This window comes from Priapulus caudatus, unplaced genomic scaffold (assembly GCF_000485595.1).
Source record: "Priapulus caudatus unplaced genomic scaffold, Priapulus_caudatus-5.0.1 Scaffold408, whole genome shotgun sequence".
In the NCBI taxonomy this organism is placed as follows: domain Eukaryota; kingdom Metazoa; phylum Priapulida; class Priapulimorpha; order Priapulimorphida; family Priapulidae; genus Priapulus; species Priapulus caudatus.
The window spans coordinates 169654-193606 of NW_014577469.1; the positions used below are offsets into that span (position 1 = coordinate 169654).

At 48.1% G+C, this 23953-nt stretch overlaps 4 protein-coding genes across 6 annotated transcripts in view; 2 read left to right on the plus strand and 2 right to left on the minus strand.

Moving 5' to 3' along the window:
* LOC106810066 (myotubularin-related protein 6-like) overlaps positions 1-5508 on the minus strand; it is a 46333-nt gene extending 40825 nt beyond the window's left edge. Inside the window, exon 1 of the mRNA XM_014813330.1 lies at positions 4858-5508. Within this exon, the coding sequence (XP_014668816.1) occupies positions 4858-4965 (108 nt within the window). The 5' untranslated portion in view covers positions 4966-5508. The remainder of the gene's footprint in view (positions 1-4857) is intronic.
* An 80-nt stretch (positions 5509-5588) lies between these two features.
* On the plus strand, positions 5589-9977 carry LOC106810067 (max-binding protein MNT-like). Its single transcript, XM_014813331.1, has 4 exons — positions 5589-5618; positions 5885-6014; positions 9370-9499; positions 9941-9977. The coding sequence occupies exons 1-4, from the start codon at positions 5589-5591 to the stop codon at positions 9975-9977; spliced, it is 327 nt and encodes a 108-aa protein (XP_014668817.1).
* A 4840-nt stretch (positions 9978-14817) lies between these two features.
* Positions 14818-19307, minus strand: LOC106810072 (dynactin subunit 5-like). 3 transcript variants are annotated; one of them, XM_014813336.1, is made up of 7 exons: positions 19304-19307; positions 18740-18793; positions 17829-17897; positions 17382-17500; positions 16878-16989; positions 16400-16502; positions 14818-15974 (listed from the first exon to the last, which is right to left on the minus strand). In XM_014813336.1, exons 2-7 carry the CDS (start codon positions 18785-18787, stop codon positions 15880-15882), a joined length of 546 nt encoding a protein of 181 aa, XP_014668822.1. In that variant the 5' UTR covers positions 18788-18793; positions 19304-19307; the 3' UTR covers positions 14818-15879. The 3 variants fall into 3 exon arrangements, with proteins under 3 accessions (XP_014668822.1, XP_014668821.1, XP_014668820.1); XM_014813335.1 differs by lacking the exon at positions 19304-19307 and adding an exon at positions 19129-19147; XM_014813334.1 differs by lacking the exon at positions 19304-19307 and having other exon boundaries at positions 18740-18906.
* LOC106810071 (DNA excision repair protein ERCC-1-like) lies at positions 19141-23931 on the plus strand. Its single transcript, XM_014813333.1, has 10 exons — positions 19141-19175; positions 20568-20621; positions 20788-20857; positions 21220-21323; positions 21562-21661; positions 21849-21925; positions 22567-22666; positions 23106-23177; positions 23400-23468; positions 23607-23931. The coding sequence occupies exons 2-10, from the start codon at positions 20572-20574 to the stop codon at positions 23682-23684; spliced, it is 720 nt and encodes a 239-aa protein (XP_014668819.1). The 5' UTR covers positions 19141-19175; positions 20568-20571; the 3' UTR covers positions 23685-23931.
* Positions 23932-23953: the final 22 nt, after the last annotated feature.

The window sequence follows — 23953 nt, forward strand, 5'->3', positions numbered from 1 at the left end:
TATTTCACGCACTACCTTGATATCTACGGCTCTCGTTATTTCACGCACTACCCTGATAACTACGGCTCTCGTTATTTCACGCACTACCCTGATAACTACGGCTCTCGTTATTTCATGCGATACTCTGATGTCTACGGATACCGCTCTTTTGTTGGTGCGCTGCACTCGGTCCTCGCGGGCGGGCGGGCGAGATTGCTTTGGTTTGCAGCCGATAACATGAGATCGATAGAGACAAGAGTAACCCGCGCAGACACGCGTGTGATCGTGCCGTGTATACGCTTGCATGCGGCATCATCATCACATGAAGGGACTTGAATGCGACAGCAATTGTTCGACACATTACACCCTGTTTGACACGTTACACTCTGTTTGACACGTTACACGGTGTTTGTCACGTTACGCGGTGTTTGTCACGTTACGCGGTGTTTGTCACGTTACTCGGTGTTTGTCACGTTTCATAGTGTTTGTCACGTTACACGATGTTTGTCACGTTTCATAGTGGTTTGCGACGTCTTCATAAGGTTGTCACCGTTGACAGGACGGTGTTGATGTCAAACGAAGCTCACTAAAACCTACGACCCTAACATGATCGAGTTACAGTCGTGCTTGGGACAGCGTCATCGCGCGTTTGGTAATTCTATAGTCTAAGTTGACTCCACAATGATCAATTGATAGTAATCGCTAAAACGCAGCCCTAGCCCTAGATCGTGACTGCCCTGAGCATTAACCATGTTTATCTATACGCTGTACCGGCTATCTTCTTCACTAATACAAGCAAGCAGTGTGTTGCGAACGCGGTGGTGGCGACTATGTGGCTGTTCTCGATGAAAGATTCATTTCCCATCCAGCAGAAATCTTTGCTCTAAATGCTCAACAATACATCGCGCAACGCGCGGATCCGGCGTATTATAATGTGGGCATGTAATCATTATAGCCTAAACACGCCTCGCATCTGCACGGCATCAGCGTAGCCATGATTGGCCAGCGGCGGCAGCAACTGCGAGCAAAACGAGCGCTGCGTGCGTGAATGGCAGTGCTACCGCGAGTAACACGGCACGAGATGCAAATAACCATCGAGGAGGAAAAAATACAACGCGATTTGCTGCAGCGCCGTCCGTGCGACGTAGCTGAGACAGTGGTGACATTCGGAGGTACAGGGCGCCGATGCGCCTTGTTCACTCGCGTATGAACGCAAGCAGCGTACACCACCACAGCAGCACCGACTGCGCGGCGAGCAACGATGCGCGGCGTGCCGAAGTGCAGGACTTCACTGGACGTGCTCACACGCACACACACACGACACAGGCGGCGCCGGCACGCCACAATTTTCGCGCCGGCCGCCGCGCGCGCGGTCGGCGCACGGCATCGCGGTACAGCACGCAGCGTACAGGCCCACACACGCGCGCACCACGCACGAGAGCCTCGCCGGGCCCCGGGGCGCAGCACGCACCAGCAAAGACATGCGGATACACATGCCACACGGCAACGGCAGCAACAACAGAAGAACAAAAGACACCCACGACACAACAAACAACAGACGCGACGCACGCAACACGCACGACGTACGACAGCGGCACACGCACACACATCACACAGAGAACCACACGCCACACAACACAACACAAACAAAAAAGGGTGAGGGCACCGCCGCGAAGCAGCAGCGCACGGGCACATACGCACACACGACGTACACCGCGGTACAACACGAGCGCAACACACGCACGACGGCAGCACACCACACAACACGCAACGAAAGACACGCGAACATAAGTGCAGCACGCAAGCGCGCGCACACACACACACTCACGACACGACGCATCGACACGACGCACGGCACAATCGGAAGACCGCGCCTCGGCCCGTACAATACACTCTGCAGCCGCGCACGCACAGCACGCACGGCATACACACACAGGCCATGCGCCGCGCCGGGCGAGCACGCCCATACGCGCACCACGCACGTACACGAGTACACCACGCGGCACGACGGCAGCTTACAGCCAGCGCCAACACACCACACGCAACGACACAGGAGGTACCGACTTATCGAGCCCACAAAGACAGTCGATAACACAGCAAGCACGAACGCGCACACACGACACTGCAGACACACGACATGCACCGCACCGCACCGGCACCCGCACCGGACGCGTGCACACAGGGATCAGCAGCAAGCCGAGCCAGGTCTGGCGGCGACCCGCCGGGACGCTGTGATCGAGGCCGCCCGATGCGGTGCGCGCACCGGCAGCGGAACCACCGTCGCGCGGTCTGTCACGTACACAGGAGACGACGACACGGCCACCACACACACACACGAACATGCACGGCGGCGCACACAACGTACACGCGTACACACACCACACGCGGACACGAAGGCACACGAACACGCACAAAGACAAATGCGGATACAACCATGCACGGACGCCAAGCGCGGCACGACAACACACTCAGGACACATTTCACGCACGCACGCACGCAGCACGCACCACACGTACACACGACGCAGTACGCACAACAACGCACGCACGCACGCGCGCACGACACGCTACGGCGCCGCCTGCAGCGCATACTAACGGCCACGTACAACACGCACTGACAGTATCCGCGCGGTCGCACGCAAGCCAGCGCACGCAAACGCACGCAGCTGCACGGTTCACGCGACGCCACGAACACACAACACACGAGAACACGAACCAGCCAACCGCACTATACCGCACACACAGTACACTGCCGTACACACCACGCGCTACTGCGCACACGACGCACACGCAACACCACAAGCGCGCCAAGAACATGCGATACGACATGCCGACGCATGCGCAGCACACACACACCATGCGAGACACAGCGCGCTAACGCACGGCACGGATTCACGCACGCCACAGCGCACCGACGTACAGCATCACGCAGCCAATGCACGCGACGCACGCCACGCACGCACGACGCAGCATCTGATACCACACACGAACAGCACACCGACGCAGCATACGGCGCACACACGTACACGCGTACATTCACGGCCACACGGCGTACAGGTAGCGACCGCACACGCGTGACACATGCAGCGCGCCATCACTGCACCCGCAGCACGAACACGCACAAAGACATGGCGGATACACACATCCCAGCACGTCAAGCGCACTACACACACACACACTCCAGCGACAGCAAGAGCCGACGAGCGCCAGCGGCATCAGCGCAGGCACGCACGCACACACGACGGGCGCCACTGGCACGCACGCAGACGCACGCACGTACACAACACTGGCAGCGCACGCACACAGCGTTAGCGAACGGCACGGCAACGTACGCACGCATTCGCAACGACACAGCACGGCACCAGCAGCTGCACAGCACGCCACACACAGCACACACGCTAAACACACGCACGCACATACGCGCACGTACACTACACGCGTACAACACTGGCACGCACGGCCGCGACGGTGAAGGTCGTGGTCCGCACGCAACGCAACCCGACGCACGCGGCCGGGTCGCCATGCTGCCCGCACGGGGAGGCGGGGCTGCAAGACGGCGAGCTGCCACAACAGCACAAACAACCAGGCAGCATGACGCGCACACTACTGGTACAGCGCGTACACAGCAACCCGCCACACGCGTACGCTCAGCGCGGCAGCTACAGACGCCCACGACACGCAACGGCATTCAAAAGACATGCGAATAGCACATCCACGCAGATGCCGCAACACACACACTTCTTTTAGATCATGCACGCACGGCACGCCGACGCACGTGACACAGAACGCGGGCGCGAGCTGCTTTTGACCGGCGCCTCGCCGGACATCGTGCCCGCGGTCGGCACACAGCGCAATGCGGATACACCACGAACATCACGCGCAGCAGCGCTCACCACTGCGCACACACACGTAGCACACCGCGCCACACGCGCACAGTGCAGACGCTACACGTGAAGCACACAGCACAACGCACAATAACGATGGCGAGATCACAGTCCCTCCTACGCAAGCGGCCCACAGCATACACTGCAGAACACGGCACGCATCGCACGCACGCAACACGCGACGCACCGCGCACGCAGCCGCACGTATGCACGCACGCACGCGACCGCACGCACGTACACACACGCAGCTGCACATGCACGGTACGACACGTCACGCACGCACCGCACGGCCGCGACAGCACGCACGGCAACGTATCACGACAGCACACAGCACATGAACACTACGTAACACACGCACGCACGATCGCCGCACACCTGCATCACGTACACCAGGCTTACACAATCGCAAGCACGCACGTACACATCGCACGAGCACACACCAGTCAAAGACATGCCGATACACATTGCATCAACGCACAGCGCGCACAAGCACACACTACGACACTGTTCCGGGCTTCAGACACACGCACCGCACGCAACCAACGCACGGCACGCCACGCACCACGGCAACACACGCACGTACATCAACAGCGCACGCACGACCGCACGCACGCGCACACACACAGCCACGTACACAGCACACACTGCACACGAACGACAGCGCAAACGCACATACGCGCACACGACGTAACCGGCGTACACAAGCGCGCAGCAGCGACGCACACGCACTACACACGCACAAAGACTGCGGATACACATGGGCACACGCAAGGCGAGCACAAGCACGACACACGAGCACACGTACGCACGCGCCGCAGCGCACGCACGCACGGCAGCGTGAACACCACAAACGTTCCCACGCACTACACGAGGTCGACCAGCACACACGAACCCACACAACACCGCGGCAGACATGGCGGTCTGGAGCGCGTCGGGTCCGGCAGGCGCGCGCGCGCGCTCCGCGCCGCGCGCACCTATTACGCGCACATACGTACCTTCTTCTTGAGGTTCTTCAGGGCGTCATAACAACCGTCCGTGGAGAAGAAGAGCCTATCTACGGTGGCTCCGAGGGCTCCTGTCACGGAGCTCAACAATGTCATCATGTCGCCATGTGCTGCTGCTCGCACTCACTCACACTCACACACTTATCACGGTCTCAGATGTTCAGTAATCCACACTCCCTACCTAGACTATAGAGGCGTTTGCTACTGACATCGCATTTATCAGTATATCAGATGAGCAGTAATCCACTTTCTCTCTCTTGTTTTCTCTGTCTCTACCTCCGTGCTGCTGCAACGCACTCCCTACTCAAGCTATAGCAGCGGCGCTACCGCTACCGTGGTTATTCAGTTTTCAGATGTTCATTAATCCACTTTCTCTCTTTCTCACACTACCTCCGTACTGCTGCAATACACTCCTTACGCGATCCATAGAACAGCGAGCACTGCTGCCACCGTAGTCTAGCAGTACACCGAATGTATCGGTAATCCACGTAGCAATAACAATAGCACGATTTGTACTCATCCACTCTTCTCCATCAACATTAGTATAGCCGTTGTCACAGTATTTATCAATATATCGAGGCAATCGTAGTGATCCACGCCTGCAACCTGCGCATTTGCAGGAGACGATGTTGTCACCGTATCTATCAGTATGTGAGATGCAGTAGCAGTAATTGACACACTCCTCCCCGTGCGCTCTCTAGCAGGGAGTGAGAGTGGCTGTCATGCTAGCATGTTCCACGCTTGCAGTAAGGGTGAGAGCGATACTGCCGAGTTGCGGAGAGGGGTGAGGGGGATCGGTCAGCCCTGCTCAAGCTGTAACAGCCTCGCGTTGACAGCCATAATAATGGCTTCCGCAGATCTAATCTCATTTACGTACAGCTCGGCGCTTCCTCCTCCTCGTCTTGCTCTCCTCCTCCTCCTCTTCCTCCGCGCCTCATCATCTCCTCGTCTTCCTCTAGCATCAGCTGATCGCAGGAGCGTTTTGCTAATGCACTTGTATTCACATCGAAATGTGAAGCATGGCGCGCGACACAGTCATACCATTTCTTCCGTGAGACAGATATCTCCCGAAGCTGAGAGTCAGAGAGAGGGGGAAGAGAGAAGGAGAGAGAAAGAAAAAGAGAGGGAGAGAGAGAGAATGAGAGAGTGTAAATCGTAGCTTGTGAAGTATCTTCGTACAAGTCCTGCTAGTGTCCGACGCTCCTCCTTCTACCGGTGTGAACTAGAGCGGTTAGATTGTCTCTTCGATTCAAGCTTCTCCACTGACTCAGTTAATCGCTCAGTCGGTCAGTCAGTCAGTCAGTCAGTCAGTCAGTCAGTCAGTCGGTCCGTCCGTCAGTCAGCCAGTCCGTCCGTCAGTCAGCCAGTTAGTCAGTCAGTCAGTCAGTTAGTCAGTCAGTCAGTCAATCAGTCAGTCAGTTAGTTAGTCACTCAGTCAATCAGTCAGTCAGTCAGTCAGTCAGTCAGTAAAAGCAAAGGTAGCACGACGAATCTTTCTCTACTATCCGCTGATGCTCAATGCAGGCACTCTGGTTATTGCTGCTTGCTGCAGCCTGCTTAATCTCTGACGCTGCTTGCTGCAGTTTCTTAAATCTCTGACGGTGCTCGCCGCAGCTTCCCGGATCTCTGAGGTGGATGCGAATCCAGCCTGTTTCTGTGAGTCACGACTGATCACTGCGCAAGCATATGCGTCTGTCTGTCTCTCTCTTTCTCTCGTCGAGGCGACTCGCTTGTTAGTCTAGCGCGTAAATCCGCGCCGGATAAGAATTCTCTGATCTCAGCCTTACCCGTCTACAAGATGCTGGCACTGATGCTGAGACGCTGGTACTGATGTTTGATTGATGCTGGGATGCGGGCACTAATGCTGGAATGCTGTTACTAATTCGAGAATTCTCCTACTAATGCTGTGATGCTGGTGCTGATGCTAGCATGTTGGTTCTAATGCTGGGATGCTGGTACTATTGCTAGGTTCTATAAGGATTCTGTGGTGAGAGACGCAGTTTAGTATGCGGGAATGCACTGGTGAGGATACTGGGATGCTGGGATACCGATAAAAATACTATGTTACTGCATAGGATGCTGGAAACAATTAATGATGCGGAAAGCTAATAAGAATGCTGATAGGCGGATGATGATGCTGCGGTGCTCGGATGAGTACTGGGATGCTATACGGATACTGGGATACCTGGATTTTAGTAAGGATGCTGGGAGCACTTAAGGATTCAGTGAAGCTGAGAGTTACGGTGTGGTCTGCACGCACGCTGCATCCAGCAGCTACTGGCGCAGCAAATGACTCCGCTGCCTCCCCACGGGATCGTACCAACAATCACCGGAGGACGGGGAGGATGGGAGGGGAAGGAGAGGTAGGCGGGAGGTAGTGAGTGGCAGGAGGGAGACAGGGGAAGGGAAAGGGATGAAATTAGAGACTGGTGGCGAGAGTGTGGGAGGAGGGATGAATGTAAGGAGTAGAGAGCAAACAGGGAAGAGGATGGGCGATATTTGGAGATATATAGTGTGGGTTGTCTCCCTATGCCTATATTGCCGTCTGATTCCCTCACTCTTATCTGCCCATACCCTCCTCTCTTTTTGCCTCCCTACGCCCTTCTCTGTCTCTCTTTTTATCTCTGCTTCGTTCAATCTTTCTATACATCGACCTACCCCTCTCCCGAACGTCAAAGATTGAAATTCACTGGGAAATGACAAATCGTATAGATCCAACAATTTTCAATGCTGTTTTTTCTGAACATCTGTACACGACACAGAGCGATCGTTGAGGCAGAAATCAGCTGCTCTTTCTCCAGCGATCTTAAACAGAATTTCTATAGTCGGAATTTAATGCCGAGTAGGATCACACCTGCCACGACACTATTCCACTCATAGGGAGCGCTTGTATGTCTAAAAGCTGTCAAATAGTATAGGTCGCATACACGTACGAGTTTTCTTATGTCGGGACCTATTCACCACTTATAGCACATGTTGGAGTCTCGCATGGTACGGTATATCTGCGGCAATAGCATGGCCGTGTAATGCCGAGTCACAACGTCGTACTGGCTCTTACAATAACTTTATCTGCAAGGTCGAGCATACATAGTAGCTACGGTCTCAGCACTGTGTAATGCTAGCAGACGTTTCTCGTGTGCCTCATCTCTTCCAAATCTTCTAATTTCTTTAACCTCCTCCTCTCCCAGCCTTCTACTCCAACAGCACCCTCATCCGTCCAGCCTCCTCCTCCCCCAACTGTTTTATCCCTAGGCTTTTCATCTCTCTAGCCTCCTCCCTAGTCCTCCGTCTCCCAGCCTCTACATCCCTAGGTCCCCTGCTTCCCAACCTCCTCATCCTTCCAGCCTCCTCTTCCCCAACTGTTTTATCCCTAGGCTTTTCATCTCTCTAGCCTCCTCCCTAGTCCTCCGCCTCCCAGCCTCTACATCCCTAGGTCCCCTGCTTCCCAACCTCCTCATCCTTCCAGCCCCCTAATCGCTAGTCCTTTGTTTTCCAACCTCCTAATCCCTGGGTCCTTGCTTTCCAACCTCCTCATCCTTCCAGCCTCCTCATCGCTAGTCCTTTATTTCCCAACCTCCTAATCCCTAGGTCCCTGCTTCCCAACCTCCTCATCCTTCCAGCCCCCTAATCGCTAGTCCTTTGTTTCCCAACCTCCTAATCCCTAGGTCCCTGCTTCCCAACCTCCTCATCCTTCCAGCCCCCTAATCCCTAGCCATTTACTTCTCAACGGCTTAACTAGCATTGCATTCACAAACCTCATCAATCCTTTCCAGCCTCCTAATCCCTAGCCATTTACTTCTCAACCTTTTCTTCCCTCCAGTCTCCTTACCACCCCAGCCTCCTTACCGCTCCCAGCTCCTCACACCCCAGCCTCCTCACCACCCCAGCTACTCAACCACCCCACCTAACTCACCACCCCGCCCTCCTCACCCAACCCAGCCTCCTCACTCGACCCCAGCCTACTCACCACCCCAGCCTCCTCACCACTCCCAGCCTCCTCACCACCCCCACAGCCTCGCTCACGACACCCCAGCCTATCACCACCCCAGCCTCCCTCTCCACCCCACCAACTCACCACCCTAGGCCTCCTCACCACCCCAACCTCCTCACCAACCGGCCAGCCTCTCTCACCAACCAGCCTCCTCAGCTACCCAGCCTACTCACCACCCCAGCCTCCCCACCACCCGCAACCTCCTCAACCACACCACCTCCTCACCACTACGACCACCTCCTCACGCACCCAGCCTCCTCATTCCATCCAGCCCTCCTCACCGACCCACCGAGCCCTCGTCACCAACCCCCAGCCTCCTCACCACCCCAGCCTCCTCACCACCCAGCTCAGTCAGCCACACCAAAACTCATCAGCAACACCAGCCTACTCACGCACCCCAGGCCTCACTCACCACCCCAGCACTCCCTCACCAGCCCCAGCACTCCCTCAAACCACCCCAGCCTCGTCACTACACCAACCTCATCACCACACCAGCCTCCTCACCACACCAGCCTCGTCACCACCCCAGCCCCTCACCCCGGCTCAGCCTGCCTCACCACCCCAGCCTGCGTCACCACAGGCACCATCACTCATCACCACACCACCTATCCTCACCACCCCAGCCTCCTCACCACCGCAGCCGCAGCCACTCACACACACCCCCAGACCTCACTCACCACCCCACGCTCCTCACCCACCCTTTTTAAGCCCCTCCCTCACCACCCCAGCCTCCCTCACCACCCCAGCCTACTCTCACGCACCGGCCAACCTCCTCACCACCCCAGCCTCCTCACCACCCCAGCCTCCTCACCACCCCAGCCTCCTCACCACCCCAGCCTACTCACCACCCCAGCCTACTCACCACCCCAGCCTCCCCACCACCCCAGCCTCCTCATTCATCCACCCCCTCATTACACGCTCAGCGCGACTCTCTCACGGAGTCGGTTTAATTGGATGTTCAAATGGCAGCGGCAAACAATCAGCGAGGCTTTGCGCGGATACCTTTGTTTGAAGATCAATGAGCGCCGAATGAAGTCCGCTGTTGCTCAGCAGAGCGAGTTGTGACGATTTCTCTCGCTACAGCCGCGATGAAAGCAGCTTTACTAGATACGAGGACTGACCACTTCCCACCTCGAGTTCCGAACGTCCGTACATACGAAACATCCCCCACTTGACGGGCGACGCTCCGTTATTCGTGCTAATGATTGCAGACGCCATCCACAAACAGCGCGACCGAACCAAGCTTCTCGAACGGATTAAGGTTACGAGCAATCGCATTACTCTAATTAGCGAAATACTGGATAGAATTATGTTCACGACCGAGAAATTGTCAGTGTATCGATGTTACGCGTTATCTGTCGACTATAGATACTTCCAAAAATGATGCGATTTATCTTAGAATCAATATTCCGCTGTCAAATTAAGTTAAGGTCGATTATAAAATCGTTGCTTTCAAAAAATTGTTGCTAAATTCTTATTCACTCGATATTGTTTTAATTATGAGGTTGGACAAAGGGTTAGGGTTATGGATATACTGCGGAAAATCCATATCCACTGCAGATATTGGAAACCATTTGTTATGATAATATTGTAATTCCAATATCCGTAGTTCTAGAATATTGAAGAATACTTCAGCTGCCTTCACACACCTAAACAACCAGAAAGAGCCGCGGACACACCGTTACTATACAGTACGTGTGATCAATATTTATAACAACCAGCTACTGCTCGCTTAACCAAACAATAGCGTATCGAGTGTACACGAACAATGGCGACATGAAATCTAGTAAATGCCTAGAAACGGACTAGTACGCATGCACGCACGCACCAGAGACGCACACGCGGCCGCCCGCACGCCCTCACGCACGCACGCACGCACGCACGCGCGCGCGCACACACACGCACGTATACGCATGCACGCTCCACCACACACACACAACACACACACACACACACACACAACACAACACACACACACACACACACAAATCAAACACACCACACACACACACACAACACAGCATGCAGGAGAAGAGAGGAGATGCAGAAGAGAGAGAGAGAGAGAAGAGAGATGAAGTGAGAGAGAGGAGAGAGAGCAAAGAGAGAGAGACAAGACCGGTGAAGCGGAGTTCAATGGAGGAGGAGCAGCACGGGTGCGACTGCGGGTAGACGAATGAGAATGAGAAAAGAAAAGAGCAGAGGAAGAGAGAGAGAGAGAGAGAGAGAGAGAGAGAGAAGAGCGAGAGAGATGCAGGCACACGCGCGCGCACTTCACATCAAGCCGGCGTTGAACGCCACCATATATCAGGAATATAACCGCACAATAAACGAATAATTGCATGGCGCATGTACTTATATCAAAATAACCTGCGCCGGAACGCAGCGCACTCAGTTTTATTACATAGCTTTATTGCAGTATTCAATCAATGATATAGCGCGTGGGTCTGTTGAAGTCAGTGTACGCACGAACTTTGCATAGGGGAGGGTTAAAATTGGCACATTCCCTTTTGCAATTGCTGATCTTTTAAATCGTTAAAAACTAAGATAAAAAAATTCTATATATTTCAGTGGTTTATTTAATCTATTCTTCATACTCGTCTATGAAATTCGCCTTCTGAATTAAACTTAGATGAAATCGAGAGAATCTGTTATTCATTATTGCAGGATATCTGTGTGTGTTATGACCATGCGCTGCCATCTGGTGGTGACTATCATTGTAATATATTTCATACGAAAGCTTTCATGCGGCTACGTGGCTTAGCACTTAGTACTACGCGGCGACCCCAATGATTTTTACACACACGCAATTTCGCTCATATTAAATGTATTTTGTATGTTTTTATTCAACATGATCACGTCACTGCTTTTATTGTATATTTGTAGCTCGTATAGGTACGTCCATGAAAAGGACGCAAAATAAAATCCACATAAATAGATACCCGCACATGTGCCGTATATATATCGATCCGCTGCATAGCAAATACGATACACTGCAACTCGCTGTAGGGCGGCAATTTCACATGACATCTAGTTTTCGCAATTGTTAATTTATGTAATCCAGGTGATAAATATTACTGTCCTATCTCGCAACATGTCAGATCTCTCGCACCGACCCGTGCAAGCGTAGTTGTTTGCTTTAAACTTTATGTTTTTAAGCGTCGAAGAGAGAGAGGCGCGGGGTAGGCTTCACACTACACGGCTACAACGATGTGTCATTGGAGATGTTAACCCGCATGTCTTCATCGCGCCCGCTATGCATGCAGCCCACGTACCGACATGATCTCTCACCGTAGCGCGCCTCCCGCGTGACAAACACGTAAACGTAAACACCTACCTTTGCTATCCTGATGTGCTCCATCGTTGCCTATCATAGATTGCACGCACGTCATCTATGTCTATCGCCGCGATTGCGTAAAGCCTACGGCGAGAACTAAGGACGACGACACACCGGATAATATCCCGCGTGTCGCATGACATTGTAGCGCCGGTGGCCGTCAAATCGTGTGATCTGCGCACGCGCGCTAGAGAATAGCAAATAATTTTACGTTTAATTTTAATTACTGATGAACGTATTTCAGACACGCGGTGATGTTCCCAGACAGATCCAGGCGGTAAGGAGCGTTACGTCTATGCCCCATCTACAGGGCCATAAGCTGAGCAAATTCCTAAATAGCCAAATTGTCAACGAATGAATCAAATATATGATAGGGTTAGGCTGAAGGGATAATTGTGTTTTTGTAATTTGCAATTGTTTTTGCAATTTGCATTTTTTGGGGTGGTTACTTACAATTATTATCTAAGGTTATTTTTTATTTTGCTATTAAAATAAATGAGGCAGCGCAGGTGTAGCGGCAGGGAAATGCGCGTTTCTGCGGTCGAGGTAACATTCTAAGATCGGATTTTACCATGCACATCTTCTTCAATCATGCTCCTGTCATTTTTAAGCGCATAAGATCGACCGAAAAGCATTGCCATAGGTGGCTAAGGCGACGAGTTATCCGCGCTGTTGCTCATGTACTTTAGCCTAACGGCAGAGAATGGCAGGATGCTGCAGCCGACGTAAATATCCGACATGGATTTTACCATGCACATCTCCTTCGGGCATGTTCCTGTTTTTTTTAAACGCGTAAAATCGGCCGAAACGCAGTTTCTTATCTGGCTAAAAGCAACGAGCAACGTTTCTTATCTGGCTAAGGTAACGAGCAACCCGCGCGCCATTGCTCATGTACTTTAGTCAGGGCTGCAGACGGGGCAAATTTCTAAGGGTGGAGGAGGAATTTTCAAGAAATAAATTACATCATGTGGGTTAGGGTTAGACTGAAGGGATAATTGTGTTTTGTAATTTGTAAGACAAGCGAAAACAATAAAGCAGTCGTGTATGAACAGTTTAATATTTCAAATTTTGCGTATTGTTGGCTTACTAACTGATTGCGGATTAAAGGATGATAAATTGTCATCGAGAATGCAGCACTAAAGATGAGTTACTGCGCCGAGTAATTTTATGAAGAGTTATTTATAACCATGTGCTTATTGCATGGTTTGAATACAAAGACTTGAGTTTTAATAATTAAATTTAATTATAAACACAGCATGTACATAGAGGTCTAAACCACCTTATAATTATGTATTCAAGCGTTACTGGTTTGATATTTTTATGGTGAGTTGTCTATATACATGTAGCTACTGGATTCGAGCACAAGAGCACGAATATTTAATTAGGGTTTTTAGTGCGTGGCAGGACATACCCTGTACGTCGGGGACTAGGTCACGCGACGACACATGTTTTTCCTCTCCAGGTTAAGGGTTACAGGAGCGCCAAACAAGATACATATCGTGTATAAAAAATGTTATATGTATATAATAATCAATATGTTGCGGTTTCGCCTGCTACGACGGTAGAAATTGCCAAAGATTTCTCGATGTGTCACTATATAATTACTGTGTGACAGTTGTACAGCTGTATGCCCAGCCTTTATCATCATATTATGAATATACAATGCTATTTTGTTGAGATTACACTTGTAGTTCAGAAAGCACATATATATATATCCACCAATCATTTTAATAATCATAAGGCGTCGCCCATGTAGCATAGCGGGAGACCGATATTCGCTCCTGCCTAATTTCTACTAAATAAAGTAACGTTTTGTTAAAATTATACATTTAAAATGAGGAGTTAATACTCATCGAAGTAGATTGACATAAAAAATAAATCCAGGTGCCTCTCTTTAATACAAATGGCTATATGTGGGGCACACACACGCACGCGTACACGCAAGTGCGCGTGCATCCCCTCCACATACACGGCGTGGTAATAATAAAATACCCGTAAACTCATTTACTTTACTCTAACCCTTATTATAATTTACAATAAATTCGTTATTTGTAACGATGTTTTATCATATTGAATGACGCATCAGCATTTTAATATATATATCAAACAGTAAATTTACAAATTTGTATTTTTGACTTGGTGCAGGAATGCGAACCAATCTTTGCTATCCATACTTAAATATTAGCAGGTAAACGCAATTAATAACGATGTATACTCTCTCTATACTCCTATACCCATGGCCTGCATCGCTCCAGTGTTCCCACTGTATACCTTATCGTGTAACAAACACTGTAATGACGTCACTATTCAGTCCTTCACGATGCGATCGCTCGTCTGTCGTCGGTTGCCATAGAAACCCACGTCGGCACATAATTTTTTTCCCGATTCGTTCCAAAGGATGAACAGGTTCAATTTTCACGCGACACGATTTTTGTCACTAGCGATCGATCGTTCTCTATGTCAGAATAGATTTTTGGTTCCCAATTGTGTGAACGCGTGTTAGCGTGTACGGGGTGTACTCTATTTGTTTAAACCACAGATCGCCTGTATGCTACACGATTTTCACGTTACATTACATATACATTATTTGTCATTTCCTTCAGAAACACACAATGTAAAAAAAAAGTTATACATAACAGGCAAGGCACTTTCTGCATGTTTATTGCAATCGTATAACGTGGAGACGAATTATGACGACGCGTATCATAGTACTAGTATAGTGCAATAACGAAAATTGTTGCCGACGTTGAAAAGAATTACTACTTCACTGCCGTAGTCATGACAACCGCGTACCTGATGAACACGCAACATTACTGATCATCATGCTCCCAAGCTAAGATACTAACCTGCATACGATAGTCATAGATCATAATTCTAGCATAGTCTCTTCATGCGTTTATAATCAGTTTGCACACCTCTATCAGGTTAGAGAAAATACGCATGCTTTTGTCAATCACGTTAGTAATCAGTTATTGATACTATACGTCGATAAAATTATAAAGTTAGTATAAGACACAGCTAGCCGTTACACGATGCAGAGCTATGCTGGCATGCTACCTCCTCCTACAAGTTATGGAATGAACGATCTCCCCCTCTCTCGCGAAAGTAAATAAAAATACAATCGTGTTGCAATGACACATGCCTGTCTTTATAAACAGCTTGATTTTTTTTCAACGATTTTTATGGATAAAGATGACAGGGGTCAACGGACATTCGACAGACCAGCAGATGCTGGTAAAGGACACAGGGGGAATAGGGGACCTGCATGTGACCAGCAATACTACATCTCGCTACACGCTGGTTCTACCCTTGGTTTCAGACAGTCCTGATAGCTTCTACAGATACATTTTGCAGTTATCTCAACGCTCAGGCCCAGGCCCTGGTGGTCACTATTACCACCATGCATACAGTCAGACTTCCAAAAACATGTCGAATGTCTTAGAAATACTCTTAGCGGCTCTAAGAAAAGTCACTGCGCATGATTTTTCACAATAAATTACTCAAGGTAAGTCTGAACAACTAAAAGCACTTGGTGTCAACCAATTCACACTAATTATTTACGAGTCACATAGCTATAAGCACATGCTGATGAGACATTCAGCCAACGCAGGTCACCAACACAGCTCCTCACTTCACAGCCGCGTGATATTTACACATTAATAAATATATAGTTTATGCAGGAGAATGATCATTTGGTCATTGGTAGAAAATGTTGGTAGAAACTCTTGGTGACATCCACCATCAGGTCCTGCGTGCATTCCGGCATGTCTGCCACGTAGTGACCTACGTAAAAAAAGGGATAAAATATATAGAGATATATAGATGTAGAGATAGAGGTAGAGATAAAGGTAAAGATAAGGATAGAGTTAATTAGGGATAGACATAGAGAGAGAGAGAGAGAACGAGAAAGAGAGAGAGTGCGAGAGCGAGGATGAGAGAAAGAAAGAGGGGGAAAGAGAAGAAGAGGGAGATAAAGAGAGAAAGAGAGAAGGAGAGAGAGAGAGATGTAGAGACATTCACAGAAACAGCAATAAAGATAAACCCAAAAAATCTAACCCCATGTGCACAGACTATTTTCCGTATTTCCTAACACATTTTTATGGCCATAATTTTCTAGGAGTAATTAAATAAATAAAATTTATTTCGCTCAATATCCACACTGAACATGATATAATAACCCCATGGAACATGGATTGCGATAAACTCACCGGGCGATCCCGAGAACAGTGTGAACGGAGGAACCACAGTCTCTGGGGGCAGCACCGTGTTATCGGCGATAGCACAGCAGTCCTTGAGCACACACCTCCGCCCCTGTCAATCAAAACCGCAATCAGTTAACTCATGTTCATCTCGACTATTCTACAGCACATATACAATAATGAGTAATCTGCGCTACTCCCAATCGGATGTCAATATAAGTAACAAGGTGGCAGCTAGTGCAGATCTTACTAAAACTAGTGGCTAACATTGATAGAAGTGTTAGATGTGGGGGTATGCCACAACTGAAATTATTTGCAGGATCATTAATAACATTGTTAGATATATGTGAACACAGCACACTAAAATGACATGCTGTAGTAAATAGCACTGTACTTCCACATATACAGTATTACAGAAATTACCATGCAATAAGGAATAGCACTTCATCAATGTTTTATACTATAACATGTTATAGCTAAAACTTACAATTATGCAGTTTTTGCCTATGTGTACGTAAGATCCTATCTGTGCAGCATTGATGACACAATTCTCCTCAATAAACACATTGTCTCCTATATGCAAAGGAAAGAATGCTACCCTGGAAAATGCAAACAAGAAAAAAATAAGTGGGGAAAAATATTAGACAAAGTGCAAGAGAGGAGAATTAACAAATATTTTTGAGTCTCCTCCTTTAGAGTATGTGGTGAGATATGTGGAAGTTATACATTTTTAAACGTTTTTACCTGATCGTATCTTTCTCATGACAGGATAGTTGCACACATAAACGAGAGAATACTCTTGCCTATATAAACAGGAGAAGTTGTAGGCTCACACACCACGTGGAACAGTCTCAGGCGTGATGCACGCATTTCTGGGGACACCATGAAAATGTCATGCCTACCACAGTGCATGAATGCGGGGGGCTAGCGTACCAATCTCTGCTTACCAGGCTCGCCTACAACCTATAAACTCCTCAAGAATATAAATTACCCCTTGCTGAACTTCTTGAAGGGGGGTCGTATGACGGAGCGCGTTCCGATGATGCACTGTCTGCCTATTCGTACATTGGCGAGGTCTCCACGAATGATGCACTCCGACATGACTATCGACTGCAACATAGATGAAAGATCCTTGAATCGCCTGCTGCGCACATGTAAGATGGACGTAGTCTATAACATTAGGCATCATGCCAACTAATGCCATTTGAATGCCTTTCTTCACTAAAACCCATCTTGTCATCAACACACAGTAAACATACAATTCACTGGGTTAAATTGATGTAAACATGATCAATGTAAAACTGATTCATAAATAAATAAATAGGCTCAAAAACTCACGACATCAACGAGTTACATGTCCACATTTGCAATTTATATTCATTGGCAAGGTATTCACAATCAAAGAAGTAATACTGGTGCCATTTGTCAAAAAAGTCACCTTTCCATTTATGACGATGTTTTGACTTCCACATAACACGGACTGTCGGCTGACCTTATTGCCTGATGCCTGAAATAACGAAACAGATCATTAAATGTACGTCAACTTTACTAAAATATTAAGGGGTCGTTCACAATCAACATTTTCACAAGCGTACAAACCGTACGCTGGGGGGGGGGAGGGGTTAATGCCCGCCGTACGCTTTCAGCATTTCCGAAAAATGTCGATCCATTTCCCGCGCCGCGTGCGCCAGCCAGCATCGCGCGCATTTTCACGCCGCGATGCGCCGAACACCGGCCGGCCCGTGCCTTGAACGGGCCTGCTGAACGAGCGAACCGAGCTAGCTAGCAGCCGAGTGCAGTGTAAACAACCGGCACGATGGCGGTTTTGCATGTAATTCATATACATGTATCTCTATGACTATGTTACGTAGAATACCGGATAGTGAAAAAAAACAAACATTTTTCTTCGTACACCTTTATATAATTGTGAACGACCTCTAAGGTGCATAAGTCAACTATAATACACACAAAGTCAGGTGAAGCATGCGACCGCGTCGTTTCTGCATCACCGATCACGTTATGTCGGGCTTCATTTCGATCAGTAAATGAGTTATACACTGACACACTGTGACCGACTGAGTCACTGATGTGGTGCGTCTGTCCGTCTGTAGTCACAGTAGGCCCTAGTGTAGCTCTAGTACTATAGCCCGCGGATTGCTGCCGCAGGATTCCTGCGGCAGCAATCCGCGGGCTATAGTACTAGAGCTAGCCCTAGTGTAAACCGACCAGGCTCTCCGACTAGTTACACGACTAGTCCTCTCGCCACGTAGTGTTAAGCGAGATGGGAACTTGTGGCTAGCCCTAGTGTAGACGTTTTATACATTTCACTTCTAGCATACTGCCACTTACCGTTTCTATGTATTCTGGTTTCTTGTAGTATACGTCAGCAGCTTCCATACTTCCCTAGATAACGTATAACTCAACTATACACAAATATTTGGACAAACACCAAAAATGTCCAAATTCAGAATAAGTAAATACAAGCATAACGTTTACTTGTTAATGCAGTGACATAGAGGGCGCCACTCGCCAATGAAATATCGGCGCCGTGGGAAATTGTTAGTGTTTGTTGCCTAGTTGTTTGTTTATTCCCGAGGAATCGCATAATGTGAACATATAAAATTACAACTAGAGAATAAAATGGTCGCGTGTGACTTAGTTGCTTAGTTTAAAACAAATTTATTCGGAATATCGCTATCACATGTTTTGACATTTTTGTTCACATTGCTTGCGTGTACCTGTGCGTGTACTCAGTACTGTACATAGCTCCAACTTCCAAGAAACGGTATTGCTAGGGTTACAATACATAGACAATCTGTATTATGTGTATAGACAATCCGTCGCACAGCCTGGTCGGGCTATACTGTACACTAACACACCTAGCTCTAGTACTATAGAGTATAGCCCGCTTACATTAACTGCCGCTGGCCGTTAAACTTAATGTCAAGGCTGAACGTCACTCCAGAGCTCCGACGTGGGCGAGACTGATTCGGGGAGAGATCCTTGTTGGGTCCTGGACGGTCCGGCCCGGTCCGGGGTGGTCCTTGATGGTCCTGCGTATTCCGGGATATCGCCCCGGAAGTTTTAAACTGTTTAAAATTTCCGGGGTGATTCGGGACGGTCCGGGAAGTTTTCCCCATCCGGGTTGGTCCTGGACGGTCCGTGGCGCGTCCGTGGTAGTCTTGGACGATCCGTGGCGCGTCCGTGGTAGGTCCGGGACAGTCCGTAGTGGCACCGTGTTGAACCGGGCCCATCCGTGGCCATCCGTGTCGTTTTTGGCGGCCACGGATCACTACGGATCAAGTCGGACCCAACACGGATGGGAACACTGATGAGCACGAATGGGCCAGGACGGGGCCGGACCAGGCCGGATCAGGTCCGTGGCGGTCCGAGGCAGTCCGGGGCGGTCCGTAGTGACTCCGTGCTGGGGCCGGCTTCATCCGGGCTCAATCCAGGATGGTCCGTGGCGCTGCCGTGCTGGTCCGGCCCAATCCGGCTCGATGCTTTTTTTCGACCATCTCGTAATTTTTCACCCGGATCGCCACGGATTATAAATTTTACGGTCCGGGGAGATCCTGCCCCATCCGCGGTAATCCGTGGCCAGTCCGGCCCCAGTGTGACTGAGGCTTAAGCGGGCTATAGTACTAGAGCTATAACACACCGTGTTACTAACGCTCAGGGTCTGTGTCCCCCAGGGTACTGCCGGAACGTACCCTGGGTACGGTCAGGTATACCGGAACGTACCCTGGTAACTATCTAGCTGATATGGTTAGGGTTAGGGTTAGGGTTAGTGTTAGGGAGTAGGCGTAGGCCGCTAGGCGACTCCCTAGACTCGATCGTTAATGGAGTAGGCGAGGTACGGTCCGGCATATTAGATTGTAGGGTTCAAGGATAAATATGATGTCCAGTACGGTGATTGGATAGGATGATGTTAGTTGATAAGATAGGACTGGACATCTTCTCTATCCCTGAGCCGATAGTAGTATTTAGTACCAGGGTACCTTCCTGCAGTACCCTGGGTGACATGACCCTCTCAGCGTTACTAACAGTGTAAAAAAGTGTGACTTGGGCAACCAATCACAGATTCACTCGGTGACTGTCAGTGATCACAATGTCAATCATTGTGTCAGTAATCACCTGGCCAGGTATAACTATAATTACCTTTATGCTATTATAGGTATATGACAAAATATAATATGCAGGCTGCACAGGAACCGAAAATGGAATCCAGGTACAGTATCATACACGTAAATTCGTATTATCACTGAAAGTTTGCCCATTGGCACTGTAGCGTAGGCCTACACAACGTCAACACTGAACAGCACCATCTGCAGTTAGTATAGTAGTTACATTATGATGATAACATTGTCATTGTTACGTATTTGTGTTTGTTTTAGGTCTGGAGAACCAGAAGTAAGGAAGGTTCAGCCGAGCAAAGGCAGTTCAGTTCTTGTCAATCCAAGACAGGTACCAAACAACTATTATTATTAATATAACTAGTACTAGTACGATAAACTATTTACATTGCTTCTCTGCTTAACACTCAGCAAATAGAGATAGAGTGTGGAAAGTTAACTCGCAGTGCTACCAGTGGACTAACCCCCTCGTGGTAGTATTTACTGTGAAAGCAGCTGCATGGCCTCGGAGATAGGCACCGCCCTAGGCGCCACATGGCACATAGGCACGGGAAGGGATTTAACTTTATTTTTTTAATGATAAACTATGACAATATATTCACACGCACATGTGGAATCAAACATGTATTTTCACATCAATCTATCAATACTCAATAGGCTTTCCAAAATTGACAAGTTTTTTACTGTCTTCAGACTGGGAATCCTGTGTTGAAGTGCATTAGAAATGTTCCATGGGAGTTTGCTGATATCATTCCTGACTATGTGATGGGACGAACTACCTGCGTATTGTTTCTCAGGTAATATATCAGTTCTAAATGTTAATTAATGTTTTGTGACAATGTGAATTTTACAGTGCCACCAAATTGTAAAAAAGGAAGGACAGAACACAGAAACACTCACAAAGTTGACGCCTAGCAATACACTTTCATTCTCAGTAAAATGTAGTTGCCATCTGCATTGGAATAATACTAAATGAATAGAGGTTCTTGTCATGATATGTCTCAATAATGAAATGTTTGGCATGGCACGGTGCAGCTTGAGGTATCACCAGCTGCATCCAGACTACATACATGTACGTTTGAAGGAGCTTGGCAGGCAGTATGAACTACGCATCCTACTCTTGCAAGTTGACATCGTGAGTTATCTAATACTGTGTCAGAGAAAATCACACAATCAATTGCTAAATAATCCTTAACGACACTTCCTGAAAAATCTAGGTCTGGCTAGATGCTTTACTTTTTATTTCTGTGTCAATATTAAAATTATTATTCTTATTAAAAGCTCACACCATAAATCAATCATGTGTGGCTCTCTTCTTACAGAAGGATCCACACCACTATGTTAAAGAACTAGCAAAGATTGCGATTTTAGTGGACTGCACACTCATGCTCGCCTGGAGGTAGTCCATCTCTGTCTGAATTCTTATTTACAAGCAGCTGTATAAAATCACCACCTGCAGCCCTACACATCAACAGCTAATGTGATGTTGTGTAGCTGCCAATTTGGGAAGATCGTCTGTTTCACACTGACAGTCATCAACGCTTAAAAAGCATTGATGCCAGTATTAGTCTATGCTCTGTGCAACTATTAAGTTGTATATCGTTCAGTTAAATAGCATTTAGGTATTAACATAATTGCACTTTTGTGATTAGCCATCGGTCTGTAACGTGGAAAATGAATTGGCAAATGCGTAACTTTTCCAGGGTGGCAGCACGATCGCGGGTGTCATGTCAGCACCAAAAAATTTCGAAATTCAATGTTGTTTTGTAACAGACGTAAATGCGCAATTATAGAAATTTGTAGGTATATGCTATTATTTATAAATCTACTATCATAATATACTCTCAAATTCTAAGGGGAAAGTATCCCTTTAAGGCTATTCGCTAGGGTCGAGCATCTGCAGCAGTCTGTTCCTACGCAAGCAGCTTTAGGTATAGGTATAGCATCATTCAGCATTACAGAATCACATGTTACACATTGCAACATGCTTTGTGGTTTAAACAGATCATATGATTTCTGTTGTCAACTTCTTGTTTCAAGTCCCGAAGAGGCGGGAAGATATTTGGAGACTTACAAAGCGTTTGAGAGTAAACCACCAGATATGATCATGGAGCGAACAGATAACAATTACATGGCTCAGGTAACAACTAGTGTCTGCTATGCAAGTGCCAGTCTGAATACAATAAAGTTATACTATGAAGATATTAGAATCACCCCACTGAACTGAAAAATCTGCACATCAATTCGTAAATGCATGTAAAAGAATGTCATTGCAAATACCATTTCTTCCTCTAATGGGGAGGGGCAGGACATTTTATTTTTTAGGATGTGGGATAAAACGAAACATTTTCATTATCTGGGGACTACGAAATTTCAGGTAAATCTTCCGTGATTCAGGAATAGAAATCATCCGGGATGCAGTTCCAAAATTACGATTTTAATCTACTGGGAGCCAGGGAATGGCATATCTTGTAGTTTCTGAGACACTGGGAGTGGACCTTCCACATTACACCTCTCCAATTTCGCCTTGCACAGGTGTAAATACTACAGTGTAATATAAGCATAACTGTCTGTTACAGCTTACTGACTGCCTTACCTCGATAAAGAAAGTATCGAAGACAGATGCTCAGACTCTGCTGTCAACATTTGGGGTAAGAGAGCTGCAGCATAATGTGCTCAAGCCATATATGCCATGTAATAGATATACCACGCAGCAATTTATGCTTACATGCATGCAGGATATATTATGTTTCCATACCTGTGTTGTTGATGGACGCATTACATTTAGTCCAACACAGAACGCATAACCTTTATAGACCTGCATCATTAACAGATCCATAATTTTTGACAGTACAGTTTTGTCTTATTTTCAGTCGCTGGAGAAAATAGTAAAAACCAGCAAAGATGATCTTTCACTGTGTCCAGGCGTTGGTCCACAGAAGGTGAATATGCTTTAGTTTTATCAATTCTATGGTTGGCAAAGCTGGCTTTTGTTATTTGTTGGTCGAATTCACTCATCGATGGGAGAGATCGAAAAAAAGAACGGCATTTATCACATCTTCAAACGTTTGTTCTTTCAGGCCCAACGGTTGTACGACATGTTCCATGAACCGTTTCTCAAAGCGAACAAGCAGAAGACAGAAACTGGGTCGCGGTGATGGTGCATGTGTCGTACCCGTATGCATCCACCGTAGCGAGCAGTATGACAACCCTGCACAGAGAAGACATGTCAATCCAAGCCTGCATCTGTGATGGGGACAGTGATGCCGTCGACAATCGACAATCGAGTTCACTAGCAGTACAATAATCTCAATACGCAAAGATTTATATGAGGTTTCTATGAATTGAAGTTTGTATATAGTGTATAGTTTCTTTCTATTAAGAATAAATAACATGTTTCATAAATTAGTCCATTACAATATATATT